Raw genomic sequence first — 19,680 nt, 5'->3', positions numbered from 1 at the left:
CTGCCCCAGATGTCCATCTGCCTGGATCCCTCACTTTCTTCAGCTGTCTAGCAAAAAAGCACTAAGAACCAGAGGCACTAAGGCCTTCTCTGACCACCCTGTTTATAATGGCACCCATGTCCCCCATTGTTCCATAGAATCTATCCCCATCTGTCTTAGTGTAACCGAAAATGGGGTCCGGCTGCTAGCCACTCAAAGCCAATGAAGAGGCAAGGTTGGTGGAAAGGAAAGTTTGCTTTACTTTGGATGCTGGGGGTGGAGGTGGAGGGCGGACTCCTGTCCTAAGGCTGACTCCCCCCCAAGCGACAATCAGGGGGCAAGAGCTTTTATAGACAAGAGGGAGGAGGCTACATGCAGAAACAGCTCTGACAGTCATCTTGAAACTGGTCATCGGTGGTCTGACCACTGTCATCTTGATGGTTTTAAGTACAGTTAATCTTCAGTTCCAGGGTTGGTTTGTTTCCATTTCTTTGAGGCCAATTCTCGGAATGGTGGCAATTTATGTCATGGCTACAGTCTGGTCATCTTGTAGTTAACTTCTCCACCTGGTGTGGGTTTCAGTATCTATAAGACAGCTCACAGGATATGGCTCAGAATATTATCTATAGCCCTTGAGAAAGAACTAAAGGTCCTTGACTTTGCTTAATGACTAAACTATTATTATTTGGTCTCCTTTGACTGTTTTCCTTTGTTTATGCATTTTCTCACTTCTCTGATTAAACTTATCCTTTGGCTAAAGTTTTTCCACAGACAGAAGGCAGGAGGAGGACATGGTGGGCACAGACCGTAGGGTCCTGCTCCATTTCAATAGTACGTATCTTTTCCTTGCCCATTTGTTTCCTGTCCATCTCCCTCCGCTAGGAAGTAATCATCACAGGGCACAAGGGCATCACAAGTCACAGCTATCCTGTAACTGCTGCACCTCTTGTGCCTACTACAGTGCCTGGCGCAGAGAAGGCACTCAATAAGGATTTGGTGAATAAATGAATGAATGAGTAGCGTGATCTAATGGGCAGGCTCCGCAGGCTCAGTCATCCTCCCAGGCCCTGGTGTGGGGTCCATTAGGCCCAAGATGTGTCACCAGGCATCCTCTTCCCCTGTGGTCACCAGGAACCAGGCTGCCTGTCTGCAGCGGGCAGGGCAGAGGAGACAGGGCAAGGTTCGCTCTCCTGACTCTGGTGGGCTTGCAAGGGGAGAAAAGCAAGCCCCTGGCCCTTTTCCTGCCCTCTCACGGTTCAGGTGTGTGAACCCTTGACCTGGGGGCTCAGCCAAAGGTTCATAATGTGCTGACACGGCTACAGGGCCCTTGAACCAAGTCTGCACCCCACGTACATCCATCAGTCGGTCCCAAGAAATACTGAACGTGAGGGGTCCTGTGGTGCGTAAATTTACGTGTCAACTTGGCTAAACCACGGGACTCAGATATTTGTTCAAACGTCAGTGTAGATGTGGCTATGAAGGTAGTTTTCAGGTGAGATTAATATCTAAGTCAGGGGACTTTGAGTAAAGCAAATTATCCTCCATAATATGGGTGGGCTTCATCTAGTCTGCTGAAGGCCTTAAGAGAAAAAAGCCTGAGCTCCCTGGAAGCGGGGACTCTCCAGCAGACCACCTTCAGACTCCAACTGTAGCTCTTCCCTGGGTCTCGAGCCTGCGGCCCACCCTGCAGATTTCGGACTTGCCAGCCTCTACAATCACATAAGCCAGTTCCTTAAAATAAATGTCTCTCTCTCTATACACATCTACTTGGTCGCATTTCTCTGGAGGACTCTGAGCTAATACAAGTGCCATTCTTTCTTCCACGTTCCAGAGAATACTGGGAGCTCTGGAATGTCTGAGGAGGAACAGCAGACCCTCAGCCTCACTAATAAAAACTAGAAAACGAACTGGTCTCTCAAGGAAGCGGTACACACCTTGACCCACTGGGTCAAACCAAGAACACGAGGAGACGTTGCGCACTCAGAGCCGTGCCAGGCCCAGATGGAGAGAGAGCACGATGGCTTTATTTATTACTGAATGAAGAACCAGGTCTGCGGCCTCAGTGGGGGCCCCTGGTCCCCCGCAGGGAGGTGGAGAGGGCAGTGCTGAAGGCTTGTGTTTCCAGGAAGGCAGAGAGAACCTCAGGCCGCTGAGAGGGCAGGCAGCACTTTTCCTGCACACTGGCCAAAGCCAATGCGGTACCCGTCCCCCTGGCACTGTCCTGCAACAGAGGAGGACAGGGGTCAGCCACGAAGCCGCTGGGCTCAGGGGAACCAACGCCCAAGCGGCCACGGTGCCGGTCAGCACACAGCTGGGCCCAAGGCAGGAAGGCGCCATCTGAATGACAAACAGGTATTTTCGACAGAAAAACCACCTTCTCCAGAAGCTGGGCAGAGCTACAGGAGCACCAAGATGGAACTCCAGGCCCGCCCTACTGTCAGGGACCCTCACAAGCGGTGCAAGGATGGCACAATGGCTTTCCTGAGAGGTAAAGCAATAGGTATAGGTCAACTCTCCCTAAGTAAGTCTGAGTTCAAATCCTAGGCTTGCTAATTAGCCTGAGGCTAGACTGACTGGGTTCAAAGCCTGGCTCTTCTACCTACTGGCTCCATGACCTTGAGTCCCCTTGGAACTCAGTTTCTTTTCTTTTCCTTTTTGTTTTTTTTTAATTTTTAATATTTATTTATTTATTTGGCTGCATCGGGTCTTAGTTGTGGCACGTGGGATCTTCGTTGTGGCATGCAGGCTCCTTTAGCCTAGTTGCAGCACGCAGGATCTAGTTTCCTGACCAGGGATCAAACCCGGGTCCCCTGCATTGGGAGTGTGGAGTCTTTACCACTGGACCACGAGGGAAGTCTCTGGAACTCAGTTTCCTCATCTGTGAAATGGATCTAATGATAGTACTCACTGCGCAGGGCTGTTGCAAAGATGATATGAGTTAATACACAGAGAACTCCAAAAGAGTGCCTTGCCCAGGGGAAATGCTCAGTGTCAGCTATTATGATGATTATAAGCTGGGGGATTAGGGGCAACTTGTTTAACCTCTGAGCTCAGCCCCCTTGTCTGCAAATGGGAATAGCAATCCTTACCTCTCAGGGTTGTGAGGATTCGATGAAACACGTGGCTGAAGCCCTAGCATGACATCTCTCCCAAAGCAGATGTTAAACAAATTCACTCAATTCCATTTCAACAGAAAGGCAGAGAGGAGGAGGCCCTTGCACCTGGACCTGAGAAGGGTCCACTGAGTGGGAGCAGCTGTCTGAGTCAGAGCAGACAAGTCTTTGAGGAGCTGGGAGAGCAGCATGGAGGAAACAGGAGCAGAAAGGAGGGAACATCGGAGCTGGGACTTGACAGGTGGATACAAGTTCACCAGGGGGGACACAATGAAAAGGGTGTGCCAGACAGAGGGAACAGCGTGTGCAAAGACACGGAGACCAAGGCGAGAGATGCACGAGGTGCATCTATTCAGTGAAGCTGTTGTGTGGGGTCCCCTGAGAAGCCAGAGTACAGAGTATTCTTAGAAGCCATGTTTAGGAGTTTGAACCTTTTCCCGAGGGCACTGAGGTGACTCAGGAGTTTTCAGCAAGACAGTGAAAGCTATGTTTTAAACAGCGCCCTCTCCAGTGGCCCCTAGAGAGAAGACAGATGGAAGCACATAGGTTTACGAGTGTCAGGCCTATACAGAGGCTCCAAGGCTCCCCAGATTGAGACGTTTCTCAAGCACCACGAGCCACGGCAGTGCTGAGGTGACGGCCACCTGCCCATGACGAACACGAGGGCCACTGCAGGGGATGCCCGTGACCCTGAGTTACACAAAACACCACCAGACCCCCTCACCTGCCGAAGACGACCCCCAAATCTGGAGTTAGGCCTTCTGCTACCCAATGTGAAGAAGGGAAAGCAAGGAGTTGCGATATTCCCACAACTGAGAGAAACAAATCGAAGCTCACTGCTGAGAGGACTCCCAGCCAACTGAACACTGAGACCAAAGACAGCTTTGGGAGACGGGGTCAGGGACGCCTCAATGAGCCCTTCCAGTGAGCGCAGGGACAGTCCTCACGGCCACCTGTAGCTCAGTACAGTCTACCCAGCCTGTCTCCTCCCACTTCCTCCCACCTGCCCAATCATCCCACCGGTCCTCCCTGTGAGGGCTGCTCTGACTGCTGGCCTTCTCTGGGGAGGTGGCAGCTTGGACACCAGCAACATCCCCAAACAAGCCCCTCACCCTCCCCGGCATCACCGAGGCACATCCTTGCCACCCCAGCACTGACCCTTAACACGCAGTGTCACCTTTTGTCCAGAGCAACATCCTTGCCTATTCTGTTTCATTATTTTTCCATCAGTCACTTTAGAATCTCAATGCTCAGAAATATTCGTGTCCCTGGGGGGGAAAAAAGCCTATGGAAGCAAAACCTGGCAGAAATTCATCAATCATCTATCAAAGCAGCTCACTCCAAGCTGCAGCATTTTTTTTTTTTTTGCGGTATGCGGGCCTCTCCCGTTGCGGAGCACAGGCTCCGGACACGCAGGCTCAGCAGCCACGGCTCACGGGCCCAGCCGCTCCGCGGCATGTGGGATCTTCCCGGACCGGGACACGAACCTGCGTCCCCTGCATCGGCAGGCGGACTCCCAACCACTGCACCACCAGGGAAGCCCTAAGCTGCAGCATTTTTAAAGCGCCTTCTTCCTGGAGAGCTGCAAATACTCAGAGGGTGTCTTTCTCCTCCCCACTCCAACGCCGGGTGCTCTGTCATTCACATTGCTCCTTCCTGCCCTGGGTTACAACAGAGCCACCACCCCCAGCAAACAGCCCTGCCTGCTTCCTGAGAACAGATGCACGATTACATCCTGGTGGGAAAGCTGGCCACTTCCTCCCCATTTTACAGCTGCCAAGCAGATGGTCCACATGGGGTTTCTTAACGTCAGAGACGACCTTCTGAGTCAGATGATTCTTTCTCATGAGAAGCTGTCCTGTCCACTTAGGATGTTTAGCAGCGTCCCTGGCTGCCATTCGGAGACAGCCAGAATTGTTTCCAGACGTCGCCAAATGTCCCCCAAGGGGCAAAGCCACTCTGGTTGAGACCACTGGCCCAAAGGATGAAAAGTGAGGCTCTGCACCCAGCTGAGGAAGGTCTTTCCAGGCTCCCAAGCTGCTGCTCTCCAGTGCAGGGAGGAGAAGCTGGGGGCAGGTGCGTTCAGGCAGGGACAGAGGGCCCCGAGAGGCCAGAGCATGAGGAAAGTTTGCACCCAAGTCAGAGCGTGTCACCGAGCCCTGGGCAGAGGGGAAAAGCAGCTCCCTGCCTCCCTGGGTTGGGCTCCATCAACCATGGAAATGGAAGCGAAAAGTATACTCATCTCCTCTGGAATGTTATCTGATCTCACTGGCCCTTTCCTGAAATCTGACCCTCTGCCTATTCCCCACTCCATCCCACCAATGGGACCGAGAATCCATAGCTACAGCTACAGCCCAGTTTTCCAGGAAACAGGGGCGACAATAGGACCCAGGAAGGGAAATGTGTGGTCGGCAGGCAGAGACCAGGATGTGGAGAGCGAGTGCAGAGAACGGGTGCCCCCTTAACCTGCCTGCAGGGCAGATGGGCGTGGCTGATTCCCACGCTTCAGGTAGGGACTCCTATTAAGGAGGAGTCAGGATGCTGGGCATTCTCAAAACCGGGTTCTGGAAAAAGCAGCAATGACAATGAGGACAACGGTGAAGACCGTCACCAATTTTAAGCACTGAGGGCTCTTTAGATATTATCAAAGGGCTTAAGAATTGGGGTTCTGAAGATAAGCTGCCTGGATGCGAAATCTGATTTCATGACTTACTGGTTGCAAATCCTGGGCAAGTTATTTACCCCCTGCAAGTCATTTTCCCACCTGTAAAATGCAGGTGCAGCAGTGACAGTGGAACATGACCCCAGGGGGCAGATCCTGCGCTTGCCTTGTTCACCCCTGAACCCCAGCATGGGAGTCACAGCAGCTGCTCCAGAAACGTCCCCTGAAGGAATAAACTGGTTCGTCTCATCCTTACAACCATGCTGTGAGGTTAACTACTGTATCTATCATCAACTCCATTTTAAAGATGAGGAAACTGAGTCCAGAAAGGTTCAATAACTTGAGGAAGGTCACAGGGCCGGTGGGGATGTGGGAGTCCAACCTGCACCTGACCCTGAGTAGCGGGCTGCTGAGCACGGCGGCTCCTTCCTCTCCAGCAATGATATGTGGTGGGCAGAACGACCCCCCAAGATGTAAGGGGTGCCCTGACCTCCTCGGAATGGGCTGCTGGGAAATCTCGTCACTAACTCAGCCAGGTCATAAGGCACAGGGTCATAGGGCACAAGGTCATAGGACACAGGGTCTTTGCACTGCAGAGTCCAGAACAATGGGAACCTGCCATTATTTTAGAATTTCGCTCAGGGAGGAAGGAGACAAAGCTGGATTTCTGCAGTCTTTTTGGTTCGAGGAGACTCCGATTTAAAGTCCCTGGCAGGGACTTCCCCGGTCATCTAGTGGTTAAGACTCTGTGCTTCCGATGCAGGGGGCGTGGGTTCGATCCCTGGTCGGGGAACTAAGATCCCACGTGCCACGCAGTGCAGCCAAAAGATAAAAAAAAAAAAATTTAATTTAAACCAAGATAAAGTCCCCGGCAGGCAGCGCTGGGGCGAAGGCCAGTATAAGCAGACACAGACCTGGGACTGCCAGAGTGGGGACGAGTTGGGACAGATGGCTTCCTGGCCAGACGGTTAGGACAGCACCCGCGGCCGAGGAGGAGAGGACGCCCGCGGGCCCCGGCCCCCTCACCTGTGATGATGACTTCATCCCCGTCCAGCAGAAACTTCCTGGTCTGTCCATTCCCCAGCTCTATGGCCCTCGTTCCCTTCCACGACAGCTCCAGCATGCAGCCGAAGCTCTCTGGCTCCTTCATAACGGGAAAGGGAAGAAGGTGTGATATGTACTTACATCACGGTGAGCGTGGCGGATCTGGTGTGGGCAGTGGTTAGCAAGGCGGGGGTCAGGGGATGCTGGGAAGGGGCGGGGGATCCCGCGGCCCTCAGAGACCCTGCCTCGGTGGGACCACTGCAGAAGTGTCCTCGAGGCCAGGCACTCTACCTGCCCTGCTCACTCCATCCAGGACGCGGAGGTGTGGGATGCTGGACGAGCGTGCCCCGGTCCCTCCTGCCAGGCCCCTGCCGGCTCCAGAGGCTGCGGCTTACCCAGACGCTGTCGTGCCTGACCCCACCCACTGGGAAGAGATTCTCCATCAAAGAGCCTGCAGTCTCGACCTTGCCGGAAGTGACTGGTACATGCACCACCCAAAAGTCATCACCAAGGGCTCATGGAGGGGCGCTAGGGGGAATCAGTGGGCCACTCCTCCTGGGTGGGGGCACTGTGAGGTGGTGACAACCAGACACTGTAGTGGCTTCCTGCGTCTGCCCCCGTGTCACTCTCACTCTCCCCCAGGACACAGACACCGCCTCTCATCCCTACATCAGCCTCTCCTGAATTTGAAAAAGAAGCCCCTCCTGCACCCAGAGATGGATGAAGCTCTGAGTAGGACAGAGTTGAAAGATACACCTGCTTCGGGCTGGAATCCCTTCTCAGGGGAGAGCTAAGGGCCCTGCAGTTTGTAGGGGGAATAGGGGTGCCCCAGGTGGGCAGCCCCCAAGGCAAGCAGACACTCACCGGCCCGCTGATGGTTCCAGAAGCCAAGAGGTCCCCCGGCCGCAGGTTGCAGCCATTGACAGAGTGGTGAGTGAGCTGCTGCAGCATCGTCCAGTACATATACTGCGGGCGAGGGACACAGAGGCGGGGACGGGCAGGGTGGGCTTCTCCCAGCCTCCTGGAGCAGTCTGCCAGCCTGCGCCACTCACTGAGGCCTTCCCTGGGCTCTCTCCCGGCCCTCAGAGCAAGGACAAGCTGTCCTCCTGCAGCTACCCTGTGACCCTCCCCACCTCTCTCCCCACCCCTTCACCAGCGACAGCCCCCGCTCCTCTGCCCCTTCCAGCCCTCCCCTAACCCACCTTCTCCACGAAGCGCTCCCCGAGGAGCCAACCTCACTGCTCAGACCCTCAATCTGCAATGTGCTCATCTGTCCATAATTCCACCCTGTCCTGCGATTACCCAAGTCCTAAGTTGACAAGGTCTAGGTCCTCGTCATAGCAGAAGCTTCTCATGAGCAAAGAACTCCTTTCCATTCTCCCACCCTGGGCTTTGGAACAGACACTGGGCAACAGAGCTGAACGACTCAAACAGGACCTCAGAGCACACTGAGGAACGAAGGAGCACTGAAGGAGGTCAGGCTTGGTGGGGGCGGGCTGAGGACCACACCCCCCCCAAGCAGCTCAGAGGCGGCACGCCTGCGCCTCTGCAAGGTCACAGCTTCTCAGATCTGCCACTCCTGGAGCTACACCTCCAGGCAGAGGAAATCTTAGAAATGGATTCTTACCCAAGAGACCCCTTCAGGGCGGCCCCCTTATTCCTTCTTAGTAGCCTAAGGAGCCCAGAATAAAGTTAAATTAGAAGGGAGACTGGAGGAAAAAGGAATACATTGAATCAGAGGATGTTCAAATGGCCAACAAGCATATGACAAGGTGCCCGGCTGCAACAGTCTTTTTTTTTTTTTTTCTGCGGTACGCGGGCCTCTCACTGTTGTGGCCTCTCCCGTTGCGGAGCACAGGCTCCGGACGCGCAGGCTCAGCGGCCATGGCTCACGGGCCCAGCCGCTCCGTGGCATGTGGGATCTTCCCAGACCGGGGCACGAACCCGCGTCCCCTGCATCGGCAGGCGGACTCTCAACCACTGCGCCACCAGGGAAGCCCTGCATCAGTCTTTAGGGAGATGCAAACGGAAATCACAGTCCCCCAGAAAGGCGGAAATGAAAAGGCCGGCGACGTCACATGTTGACTTGGATGTGGAGCAGCCAAAACGCTTACATGCTGCGCGTGTGAGTATAAATCGGAACAAGCCCTTTAGAGAAGTGTTTGGATGTACCCCTCAGCTGAGTATGGATACATATCCTCTATGACCCAGCAATTCCATTCCTGGATATCCACCCAACAGACATGCGCACATACATGCACCAAAAGACTTGGACTAGAATGTTCACAGTAACTCTCCCCCCAAAAACGGAGACAACCCAAACGTCCATCAAGAGTAGAATGGAGCGCTCGCTTCGGCAGCACATATACTAAAATTGGAACGATACAGAGAGGATCAGCATGGCCCCTGCGCAAGGATGACACGCAAATTCGTGAAGCGTTCCATATTTTTACCACACACACACAAAAAAAGAGTAGAATGGAAAAATCCATTGTGGAACATTTATACTGTGAACACAATACAACAGCTAAGAATCATGAACTGTCACTGCAAATTGCAACATGGTTGAATCTCAGAAACATAATGTTAAAACAAAAGAAGCCAGGGCTTCCCTGGTGGCGCATTGGTTGAGAGTCCGCCTGCCGATGCAGGGGACGCGGGTTCGTGCCCCGGTCCGGGAAGATCCCACATGCCGCAGAGCGGCTGGGCCCGCGAGCCATGGGCGCTGAGCCTGCGCGTCCAGAGCCTGTGCTCCGCAATGGGAGAGGCCACAACAGAGGCCCGCGTACCGCAAAAAAAAAAAAAGAAGCCAGATAGAAAAGGGTATATACCGTATGATTCTGTTTTTATAAAATTTAAAAAACAGACAAAATGAATGGAGGGTAAGAGAAGTCAGGAGAAAGTTTACACCTGACAGGGAGAGCGGTGATGTGCCTGGAAGGGGCCCCAGGGCACAGCTGAGGTCCTGGAGGTTTCCCGTTTCTTGATCTGGGTGCTGGTTGCACAGGGATGTTGTTTTGTGAGAATTCATTGAGCTGTACACTCATAACGTGTGCATTTTCATATCTATGTGTTATGCTTCAATTAAAAAGTTCACTTAAAAAAAATAAGTCACTCTGATCTACCCAGCCCCTGGCAAGACAGAAGTCAGGGACTAGCCCCTCAGAGGAGTATCTATTATTCCCCAGGAAAAGCACTGGCCGTGTCCATGCAGCCTCCATCTGGAGGGGTCTCTGTGACCTCCTGGCCTCTTTGGAAAGATACAGGGCCATGGAAGCTCTAGGCCCACACACTGACCCATCATCATAGCCCAAAGTGGATGCTATTCCCCTGGTCCTCCCAGGAAGAAAGGTCTCCCTCACTTCCAAAAAGCAGTCTGCCTAACTTCAAAGCTTACCTTAAAATTGGACCTGCATACGGTAGCTGCTTGGTTCATTCCTTCTCCTGTTGGGTAGACAAGACAAGTAACATTGACAAAAAGACCTAATTCTATTCATCAAGGAGGGAGGGACCCACCTCGTAGGGGGAATTGTTTTGTGGTTTAAGCTTCCCATTGTCTAATGTGATTCTACCTAAAGAGTCCATGAACCAATGAGCTCATAGGATATCAGAGCTGGGAGGCGTGCACAGAGAGGATCTAGTCCACGGATGGCAAAGAGATGCACACAAGACGCCATTTCCTCCTCCCACACCCACGGCAGACAGCACAAATTGATCACAGTTCTGGTATCCTCTGAGATCAGATGTAGCCTCAGAACCCCGCTTAACACGATGCTCCTGGAAGCTGATCATCAACTGGAGATGCTGTACAAGTTGAAACCAACTTGCCACACCCGCCAGAGCCCTTTGGACAGCTGGGGCCATCTGTCCCCTGCCAGACTCCTCCCATGATGGATAATGTGCTACTATTTCAACAATATTTATGAAACAATTACACACCTACTACACACAAGGTACCAGGCCATTGCTGTACCATTTCTGAAGCGTGCTAATATCAGAAAGCTCTTCTACTCCCCAAGGATGGGCCTTCCTCCCCTGGCCCTGTCTTCCTTTCTGAGGCTGCACAGGTGAGCTCATCGGCCCCATGGAAGGTCAGGGTCCCCCAAGCCTGCTTCACCCAGACCCCAACTCAGAACATCAGAAATGCACATTCAGGACTGGCGTGGGGAAGGGTCTTGGAAGCCATCCCTGCACCCGGTCCTCCCTCTTCCAGGTCTTTCTACATCTCTGGGCACTGCAACTTCTTGATAATCTTGTCCCTTTCTCCAACAGTGCACTCCCCTGGATGTTTCCAGATGGTCAGGAGGAAAACAAGAGAGAAATGACCTCCAAAGAGGCATTTGTGGGTAGGAGGACACCAGCCTAGGGCTTATGACATTTGGCTGTAGTCTCAGCCTTTCCATCGGCCGGCTAAATGACTCGGGGTGAATCCCTTTTCCTCTCTGAGCCTCACTTTCCCAATTGATAACGTGAAAGAGTGGGACCAGCACAGTTTTCCAGGGGCGCTCTGGCGGCTACGAGGCTCTTCCTAGGAGCCCTTTCTTGTGTGGAGCGACCTCCCCCCGAGAGAGACAGCTCCTTCCTCTTCCTGGCGGACACAGCCTGCTGCTAGAATCACCTCCATGAAGGATGGAGACCCTGGAAGCTGCAGCGAGAAAGCCACAGCAGAGCCTGGGGTATGTAAACAGGACAAAAAGAGGAGAGAGATCTAGGAAGAAAAGAGATTGGCCAGAGTGTGGCCCAGGAGGTCTGTGTGCAGCCCCCAGACTAGCCCTCTCCCAGCGCCAAGGGCCCCCCTCAGGATCGGAAAATGACACCTGATTCTACCCAGGTGCAGGTGCTGTTCTAGACCTTGATGTGTATCACCTTGCTTACCGCTCACAATTACACCTTGAAGTCGATACCACTATTATCCCACTTTTCAGACGACAAAGTGGCACAGACAGATTCAGCAACTTGTCCAAAGTCCCACCGCTGGGCAGGGGCAGAACCAAGACTCGAACCCCAGCCATGGCCTGCAGAGCCCGGCTCTCTCTTACTACTGCTCCACTGGCCTGTTACCTCAGCCCAGCTGGGCAGCCTCAGGGGGACGCAGGCCCTGCTGCGAGGCTCTCAGGGCTGACCGAGAGCAGGACCCGGGGGCTAGGTGTGCTGGCTCCGTGTGGTCCCGGAGGACAGAGCCAGGCCCACGAGGACAGGCTTTCAAACGGGCACTGGACAAAACATGCCACCCAAGGGTGAGGGGTTGGCAGTGGCGTGTGAGCAGAGGCTGGGCAGACTTTGGTCGGAGAGGCTGGAGAGGGGATTCATGTGGAGGGTGGAGGTCCCAGACTCCAAGGTTTCTGGCCCTAACAGCTGAGAGCCCGGTGCTATGGGGCTAAGGCCACATGGGCCCTGTGCGGCTCGCAATGAGCACAAGGGTGTCCCTTCCCATCCTTTACAAGAGCCCCACGTGTCTCCCAGTCTGCAGCAGGTGGCTCCCCATCCCCTCCCCCCTTCAGAAGCTCAGCAGCCACCTGGGCACTGGCACTTGGGCACAGGGGTCCACCCACCTGCTGGACACACCCTTCGACCCCACGACAGTACCTTTCAGGGTGACAGAGAGGTTGATGTCGAACGTGTAGGGCTGGTCGTGGCGGAGATACGGCAGGGGCTTGGGGTCCTGTGAGGGCAGAGCACAGCACAGAGGGGCTGAGCCCCACAGCCCAGCAGAGCAGCTGGCAGAGAGAACCTGAGGGAGAAGGGGTGTCCCCTCTCCAGGGCCCAGCACTGTGTCCCTGGACACTGGGGGGCGAGGGTGGTCGTGTGTGCTGGACTCTGGGAAAAGCAGCCGAGGGAGGGGCAGCGAAGGTCAAAGGTAGACAGAGGACCCAGAAAGCCAGGGAGGGGAGCGCTGGGGAAGGGGGTCAGTGGGAAGCGGACAGCAGGAAGGCCAGAGATGCGGGACAAAGCCAGGCCTGCAGGGAGAGGCCAGGCCAACAGAAAGGGAAGGCGGAAGGCAGGGGCGGCCGGCAGAGGCGCTCAGCCCTTCTAGTGCTGGATTCAGTGTGCAGGCAGCTTTGGTAGCCAGAGCTTTGGTAGAAGGTCTGAACTTTGGCCAAAAGCAGCGTTTTCCCAAAGAGCAACATGTACCTGAATCACTAGTGGGCCATGAGACAATGCGGGGTGATTTTATTTTAATGGTTATGTGTTTCTTTTTATGATTAACTTGGTGGCTAGTAATGAAGGTAGGGACATAAAGTTCCTTTTCTAAATACATTATGAGAGTTTTCAGATGGAAGCTGAAAAAGCATTTAATAAATAATTGTTCAGAAGTGGCAAGGGTCGTGAAGGTTGCCCGCAAAGGGTATTTGGGAAGGGCTGGCATGAAGGGAGACAGAGCCCAGAGGTCTCTGGCGAGGGTGCAGCAGTGCCTGTGAACAGAGATCTGGACCAGGGATGGAGCCTGGAGGGGAAGAGCAGGAGGTGTGGCGGCAGGCCAGGCGGTCCTGGGAGGGCAGGACTCACCAAAGACGGAAGAGACAAGTCTGGGAGACTGAAGATGATGGGGAGGGAGATGCTGTGGCAAGAGCGGTAGAGGAGGGAGCGAGGGGACAGGGTGAGAGCCGCACAGGAGTTTCACGAGGCACCGGTCTGTGGGGAAAGACTCCAAGTCTTGAAGCACAGCTCCGTGGGATGACAGGAAGGCTGAGAGGTGCCCACGTGTGAGCAAGGCGAGGGGGAATGGGACCGGGGGAAGGGCAAGGCTCAGAGCTCAGCTAGGGCTGCCCCCAAGTGGAGGACGGAGTCGGCTGGAGCATCACAGGACTCTAGGAGATACAGGAGAACCAGGACAGGTCACATGCCAGAAGCCAGGGGGAGAGAGCGCCTAGGAAGAGTAGGGGGCCACCAACGGGTCCACACTGAAGAGGGCACAAGGTCCCCGCACTGACCAAGGTCACTGGGCACTTTGGTGAGACCGCCGGTGCTGATGGGGTGGAAGCAGCGGCCAGACTGTGACAGGCTGAGGAGGGCTAGGATTGCGAGACGGGCCTGGACAGTGGTGCAGGGACAGGAGGCTCAGGGAACACAAGGCCGAGGCTCAGCGCCAGGACGGACGCCTTGCTGTCTGACCCCATGCTGCATTCTATCAGTTGGGCTCCAGGGGGCGCCATCACACAGAACACAACTTGTTGACCTGGAAAGTTGTGCAATGTGGTGATACTGGAAGGGGCCCCTTTTCCTGCCAACTGGCCAGTTCCCGGCCTCAGAGGACTCTAAAGGTTACAAAATTCCATGTTCTCCTCAAGGACTGTGCAGGGGGCAGGGAAAGCACAAGGCAGAATGATTACTGCCACGCCTGCCTGGAGGTCCCCATAACCAGGACCCCCAGCACATGGGCATCCTCCAGGCCCTCTCCATGCCTGCTGGGCAAACAGCCTCGGAGGCAGAGGGGCCTGGACTTCTTGCAGAGGGCGTGCTTACCTGCTCCTGGTTGGGCACAGCAAAGGGCATAAGAGCATCCATGGGCACCACCCACGGAGAGATGGTAGTTCCAAAACTCTTCCCGAGGAACGGCCCAAGAGGGACGTACTCCCACTTCTGAATGTCTCGAGCTACAGAAGAAAGGCCGAGCAGGGCTTACAAAGGCTGACCGGGCCCCGCGGCAAGGCTCTCCCCTTCCCTTGACCAAGGAGCACAGACACTCAGCACAGCCCTCCCCCACCCCCGTGCTCTGGCCCCAACCAGGCTGGCTGCCCCAGGACCAAGGACAGAGGTCCTCTGAGGTCACTGTGCCAAGCTGCAGCAAAGAGGAGGATGACCAAAGGGCAGGCAGGATACTTCCCCATGAAGGGGCTGGAAGCTCATCCTCATATGGGGAGGCAACACTTGCTGAGATTCACGGCACCACGGTCCTCCTACAAATGGCAGAGGGGCTGAGATGGGCTCAGAAACTGGGCTGCTCTGTTTGAAATCTCAGCTCAGCAACTAGCTGAAGCCGTCCTTGTGTCTCATTCCTCACCCGTGTAAAACAGGAGTAGTAATATTATCAGTGTCTCGCAGGGACCTGACAGGAGAGTCCATGTGACGTATTCAGCCCTGGGCCTGGCACAAAATTGCTCAAACGTACTAGCTGTGACATCAGCCTTGTCCCTGTTCATCTTACAAGAAAACTGGAGCTCAGAGAGGTGAAGTAACTGGCCAAGAGCTCAGAGCTGAGAAGTCTGTTTGATACCCAAGCCTGTGCTCTCAGCCACTTTGACCGGCACCAGACCCAGGAGACCATCCATGGCTTCCCAAATACCCAGCCTTCACCCAGAGCAGAGTGCGCGCAGGAAACTCAACACCAGGATGCCCGACATCCCGTAATTACCACTCCAGTCGTTCATAAGGACCATTCCAAAAATGTGCTCATGGGCCTTAGAAATGGGGATCGGCTCTCCAAATTTGTTCCCGGGGCCTACAAAGAAAGCCTGACAAGGGGAAAAGTTGATGAGAATCGGGCTCTGACCTGCTGCCCCAGGTCACTTGCCTGGAGGGTAAAGGTCAGGTATTTCCAAACCCCGGCTAGGGACCTGGACCGTTGTGTACGAATCCACAGTTTCTATGCCATGACCAGCACCTGAATAGATAGACGGCTACCCCGGGGACATGGTGAGCAGCTGCATGCCAGTACCCACCCAGGGCCCCCACTCACGGCCCCTGATCACCAAGGCAGCCCCCTTTCCCTCCTTCAGCCCACCCCACACCTCTGCCCTTTCCCCTTCACCCGATACCGTGCTCTGCATTTTAAGATTTGACACTACACCAGACTTGTGAAAAATGAAAATATCAGGGTTTGTATTCGTCTCACAAAACTAAGGCGGCCTCTGTGATGCATCAAAGAGAGCCTGCCGGGGCGTACCCCACACCCCAACCCATCACCCACCATCTCAGAGGAAAGCGCCACCAGCACAACGTCCAGGGAACAAGAGAATACGTAGACATCATTGGGGGGAAAAAACTGAGAAGATAACTCAAAAGCACACAAAATCAGCTATGACAGTTGCAGGACCTAGGTTGCAGTTATATCCATTCTGTGACAGTGTTTAAATGTTGCAAATTTTGTCAAGATTCTAAAAAAAAAAAAAAAAGATGCCATCTTATAGAGAATCTTACCACCATTGTCAAGATTATCTGTGCTCCCTACCCGTCACTGTTTCTCCACACTATGACTTTCTATTTTTCCTCTGCCTGAGACCATATGGGACCTGGGACCCTTTGCTGCAGTGCTTGCACCTGGACAAACCTCTCCTTGAGCAACAAAATGCAAAGAAACTATACGGGACTAAAAATAACTGGGTGCATGCACAGGTGGGGCAAATTATGGACAACAAGATACAAGAGACCAAAACACCCAAGTGCCATTTCTGAAGAGCGGGAACAAAACCGATGTTGGGAACAAAAGCAGGGTACTACGCATGCCCCCTGCACACAACACCACCTAAGGGGTGGGCAGACCACCTAAGACAACCCTCCGGCCCAACCCCTGGACACACCCCTACCCTCACCCCAGATAAGGAACAAGCTCGGCTCGCCCCGCCCCGCCCCCCTGCCGCCCCCCCACCCACCCCCCACCCCAGCTCAGGGAGCAAGCAAGGGAAACTGTTGTTTGTTCTCGCTGCCCCCCGCTGCAGCAGCAGGGGCCCCAATAAAGCCTTGCCTGAATTTGTCTGCCTCTAGTCAATTTCTATTAATTAAGGAGGCCAAGAACCCTGGTCGATATCATGCCCACCCCTTCCACCACCCCCCGCCCCCCTCCCCCGGAAACAGGAACAAACACAGGTGAAGCATCTGTCTGCAGAGTCCTCCGTTCCCCCAGAGAGAAGACCCTGGCCCCCAACCAGGGGGCCCTGCTCTGGGGGATCTGGGTTGGGAGACCTCCTCTTAGGGTCCACCGGGCAGCCTCACAAAGGCATCAGGGGGCGGAGGGCTGGCCGGTAACGCCCTGCTGGGACTAGGGGACTAGTGCCCACCTATTCCCCTCCTCTGGACAGAATCTAAAGAAATCACAAGGCAGGGCTGGAACTACAGGGAGGTCCAGCCTGCCTCCAATCAACCTAGATTCCCACGCCCCCAGCCCTACCAGCGCACTCCGCAGCCCCTTCCCTCCACCTGCATGAGGAGACACTCCGAGCATCACCTGAGGCCCTGAGTGCTGACTTTGAGAAGCCCCCTCCACGGCCTGCCCGCACCTCCCAGCCCCGGCCTGGCTCCGCTACCCAGCATCCGATGACCCGGCAGAGACTGAAGACACTGCCGGTGTCCCGGGACACTCCCCTCCAGTTCAGCTCTTCCTTCCCATCTCTTTCCCGGTCCCTTGACCTTGGGGGCTTCCTGGAATTCAGTGTCCCTCTCAGAATGCACAGCCCTGCAGCATGAGGGGTCCTTGGGGTGAGGGAACCAACTGGATTGATGTCAACATCTGGCTGTGAGATGGCAATCTTGCTGTGCAGGATGTTACACTGGGGTAGAGTGTGTGAAGGATTCTGGAGCTCTCGGTACTGTTTCTTACACCTGCACGTGAGTGTACAATGATCTCAAAATAAGTTTAATTTAAAAAAATGCACAGCCCTGAAATAACCACAGTTCTGAGGTTGTGCAGGTCCAGCCACAACTGCAATGGGGCTGATGTAGTTGATTCTTGTTATTGGTAATAATTATATTCTATAAAGTCATTAGAAACACCGAGTTAGCAAACACAGGTATACCGCTTCTAGGGGAAATACGGGGTTAAGCTCCTGCCAGCCTCTGGTCACAACATTCACATCAACAAATCAGCATCTAACCTTGCTTTGTGTGGGCTCCTGTTTAAGGACAGCTGGTTTCATATACAGGACCAGCTTGGTCATATTTCAGGTTGGTGCCAAACCACCACAATTAAGCGAAGATCTCAATAAAGCGAGTCACACGAATTTTTTTTGGTTTCCCAGTGTTTATAAAAGTTAGTTATGTTTATGAAATAATGCCATTTGCAGCAACATGGATGGACCTAGAGATTGTCATACTGAGTGAAGTCAGGGAGAGAGAGAAATATCGTATGAAATCGCTTATATGCGCAATCTAAAAAGAAATGATACAAATGAACTTATTAACAAAACAGAAACAGACTCACAGACTTAGAGAACGAACTTATGGTTACCAGGAGGGAAGGTTGGGGGCTGGGGGGAGGGACAGTCAGGGAGTTTGGGATTGACATGTACACACTGCTATATGTAAAATGGATAACCAACAACGACCTACTGTATAGCACAGGGAACTCTGTTTGGTATTATGTAACAACCTAAATGGGAAAAGAATTTGAAAAAGAATAGATACATGTATATGTATAACTGAATCACTTTGCTGTACACCTGAAACTATCACAACATTGGTAATCAACTATACTCCAATATAAAATAAAAAGTTAAAAAAAAAGAACTTTAGAAAAAAAATTCAAAAATCAACTGAAACTCCAAAAAAAAAAAAAGTTATGTTTACACTATACTATTGTCTATTAAGTGTGCACTAGCATTAGGTCTAAACCATCAATGTACATATCTTAATTAAAAAATAATTTATGGCTAAAAAATGCTAACCATCATCTGAGCCTTCAGTAAATCATAGTAGTGACATCAAGGATCACCGATCACAGATCACCATAACGAATACAATAATGATGAAAAAGTTTGAAATATTGGGACTTCCCTGGAAGTCCAGTGGTTAAGACTCCGTGTTTCCACTCCAGTGGGGCATGGGTTTGATCCCTGGTTGGGGAACTGAGATCCCACATGCTGCCTGGCATGGCCAAAAAAACCCAAAAAAGTTTGAAATATTACGAAAGGGGACTTCCCTGGTGGCACAGTGGTTAAGAATCTGCCTGCCAGTGCAAGGGATATGGGTTCGATCTGGGACGATCCCACATGCCGTGGAGCAACTAAGCCAGTGTGTCACAACTACTGAGCCTGCACTCTAGATCCAGAGAGCCACAACTACTGAGCCCATGTGCCACAACAACTGAAGCCACGCGCCTAGAGCCCGTGCTCTGCAACGAGAGAAGCCACCGCAATGCGAAGCCCGCGCACCACAACGAAGAGTAGCCCCCGCTCGCCACAACTAGAGAAAGCCCGCGCACAACAATGAAGACCCAACGCAGCCAAAAATAAATAAATAAAATAAATTTATTTAAAAAAAGAAAAGAAGAGAAATATTATGAGAATTACCAAAATGTGACACAGAGACACAAAGTGAGCAAACGCTGTTGGAAAAATGGCACCAGCAGACTTTGCTCGATGCAGGGTTGCCACGAACATTCAATTTGTAAAAACGCAGTATCTGTGAAGTGCAATGTAGCAAAGTGCAGTAAGACAAGGTCTGCCTGTATGTGGCTGATTCATGAACATGAACTCAAGGCACAGGCACTATGAGGCCCCAGGGCAGCTTATCTAGCACACACGTTTTCTACAGGGTGCACATCCCAACTTTCTTGTGCTTGGGAGCTAGCACCTCAACGAAAAGCACAAAAATGGAAAATAACGCGGCACTGAATAGACAGTAAAAAGGACACTTGTTTGCAGTATGAGAGCTGAGACACGAAGGCAGAGCCGGGCCTTGTTCAACCTCAGATGGGGACACGCACATCGGGAGACTCAAATTTTTTGCCACCCTGTGCATGCCCTCAGGTGACCCCCAAAAGCTCCCGCTAGTATTGATTTGGAGGTTACGAACGAACTGTTAGTGAGTAGGTGAATTTTCAAATACGGAATCAGTGAATAATGAGGATGGACAGTACTTCCGATGGCCAAGTGGGGACCCAGGACTGCCATTAACGTGGCTGAGATGGGGGAACAGCCTGTCGCCCAGGGTGGCCATCCCAGGGAGCTC

At 53.2% G+C, this 19,680-nt stretch overlaps 1 protein-coding gene and 1 non-coding gene across 4 annotated transcripts in view; one reads left to right on the top strand and one right to left on the bottom strand.

The window, feature by feature from the left end:
* Nucleotides 1-1,951: 1,951 nt before the first annotated feature.
* The window catches only part of FAH (fumarylacetoacetate hydrolase), a 32,638-nt gene continuing 14,909 nt past the window's right edge, over nt 1,952-19,680 (bottom strand). For 2 of the 3 annotated variants that reach the window (XM_060157312.1, XM_060157334.1), the window contains 7 exons: nt 15,152-15,251; nt 14,263-14,393; nt 12,385-12,460; nt 10,196-10,242; nt 7,663-7,764; nt 6,781-6,898; nt 1,952-2,200 (listed from right to left, as the gene is read on the bottom strand). In XM_060157312.1, the coding sequence (XP_060013295.1) occupies nt 2,121-2,200; nt 6,781-6,898; nt 7,663-7,764; nt 10,196-10,242; nt 12,385-12,460; nt 14,263-14,393; nt 15,152-15,251 (654 nt within the window). In that variant the 3' untranslated portion in view covers nt 1,952-2,120. The remainder of the gene's footprint in view (nt 2,201-6,780; nt 6,899-7,662; nt 7,765-10,195; nt 10,243-12,384; nt 12,461-14,262; nt 14,394-15,151; nt 15,252-19,680) is intronic. The other variant, XM_060157323.1, reaches the window with a different exon arrangement.
* LOC132506028 (U6 spliceosomal RNA) lies at nt 9,143-9,249 on the top strand. Its single transcript, XR_009535684.1, has one exon. It is a non-coding gene; the product is annotated as a U6 spliceosomal RNA (small nuclear RNA).

Source organism: Lagenorhynchus albirostris, chromosome 1, assembly GCF_949774975.1.
Source record: "Lagenorhynchus albirostris chromosome 1, mLagAlb1.1, whole genome shotgun sequence".
Classification (NCBI taxonomy): Eukaryota; Metazoa; Chordata; class Mammalia; order Artiodactyla; family Delphinidae; genus Lagenorhynchus; species Lagenorhynchus albirostris.
The sequence above is the reverse complement of the archived record's forward strand: the minus strand, read 5'-3'. Positions and strand labels throughout refer to the sequence as shown.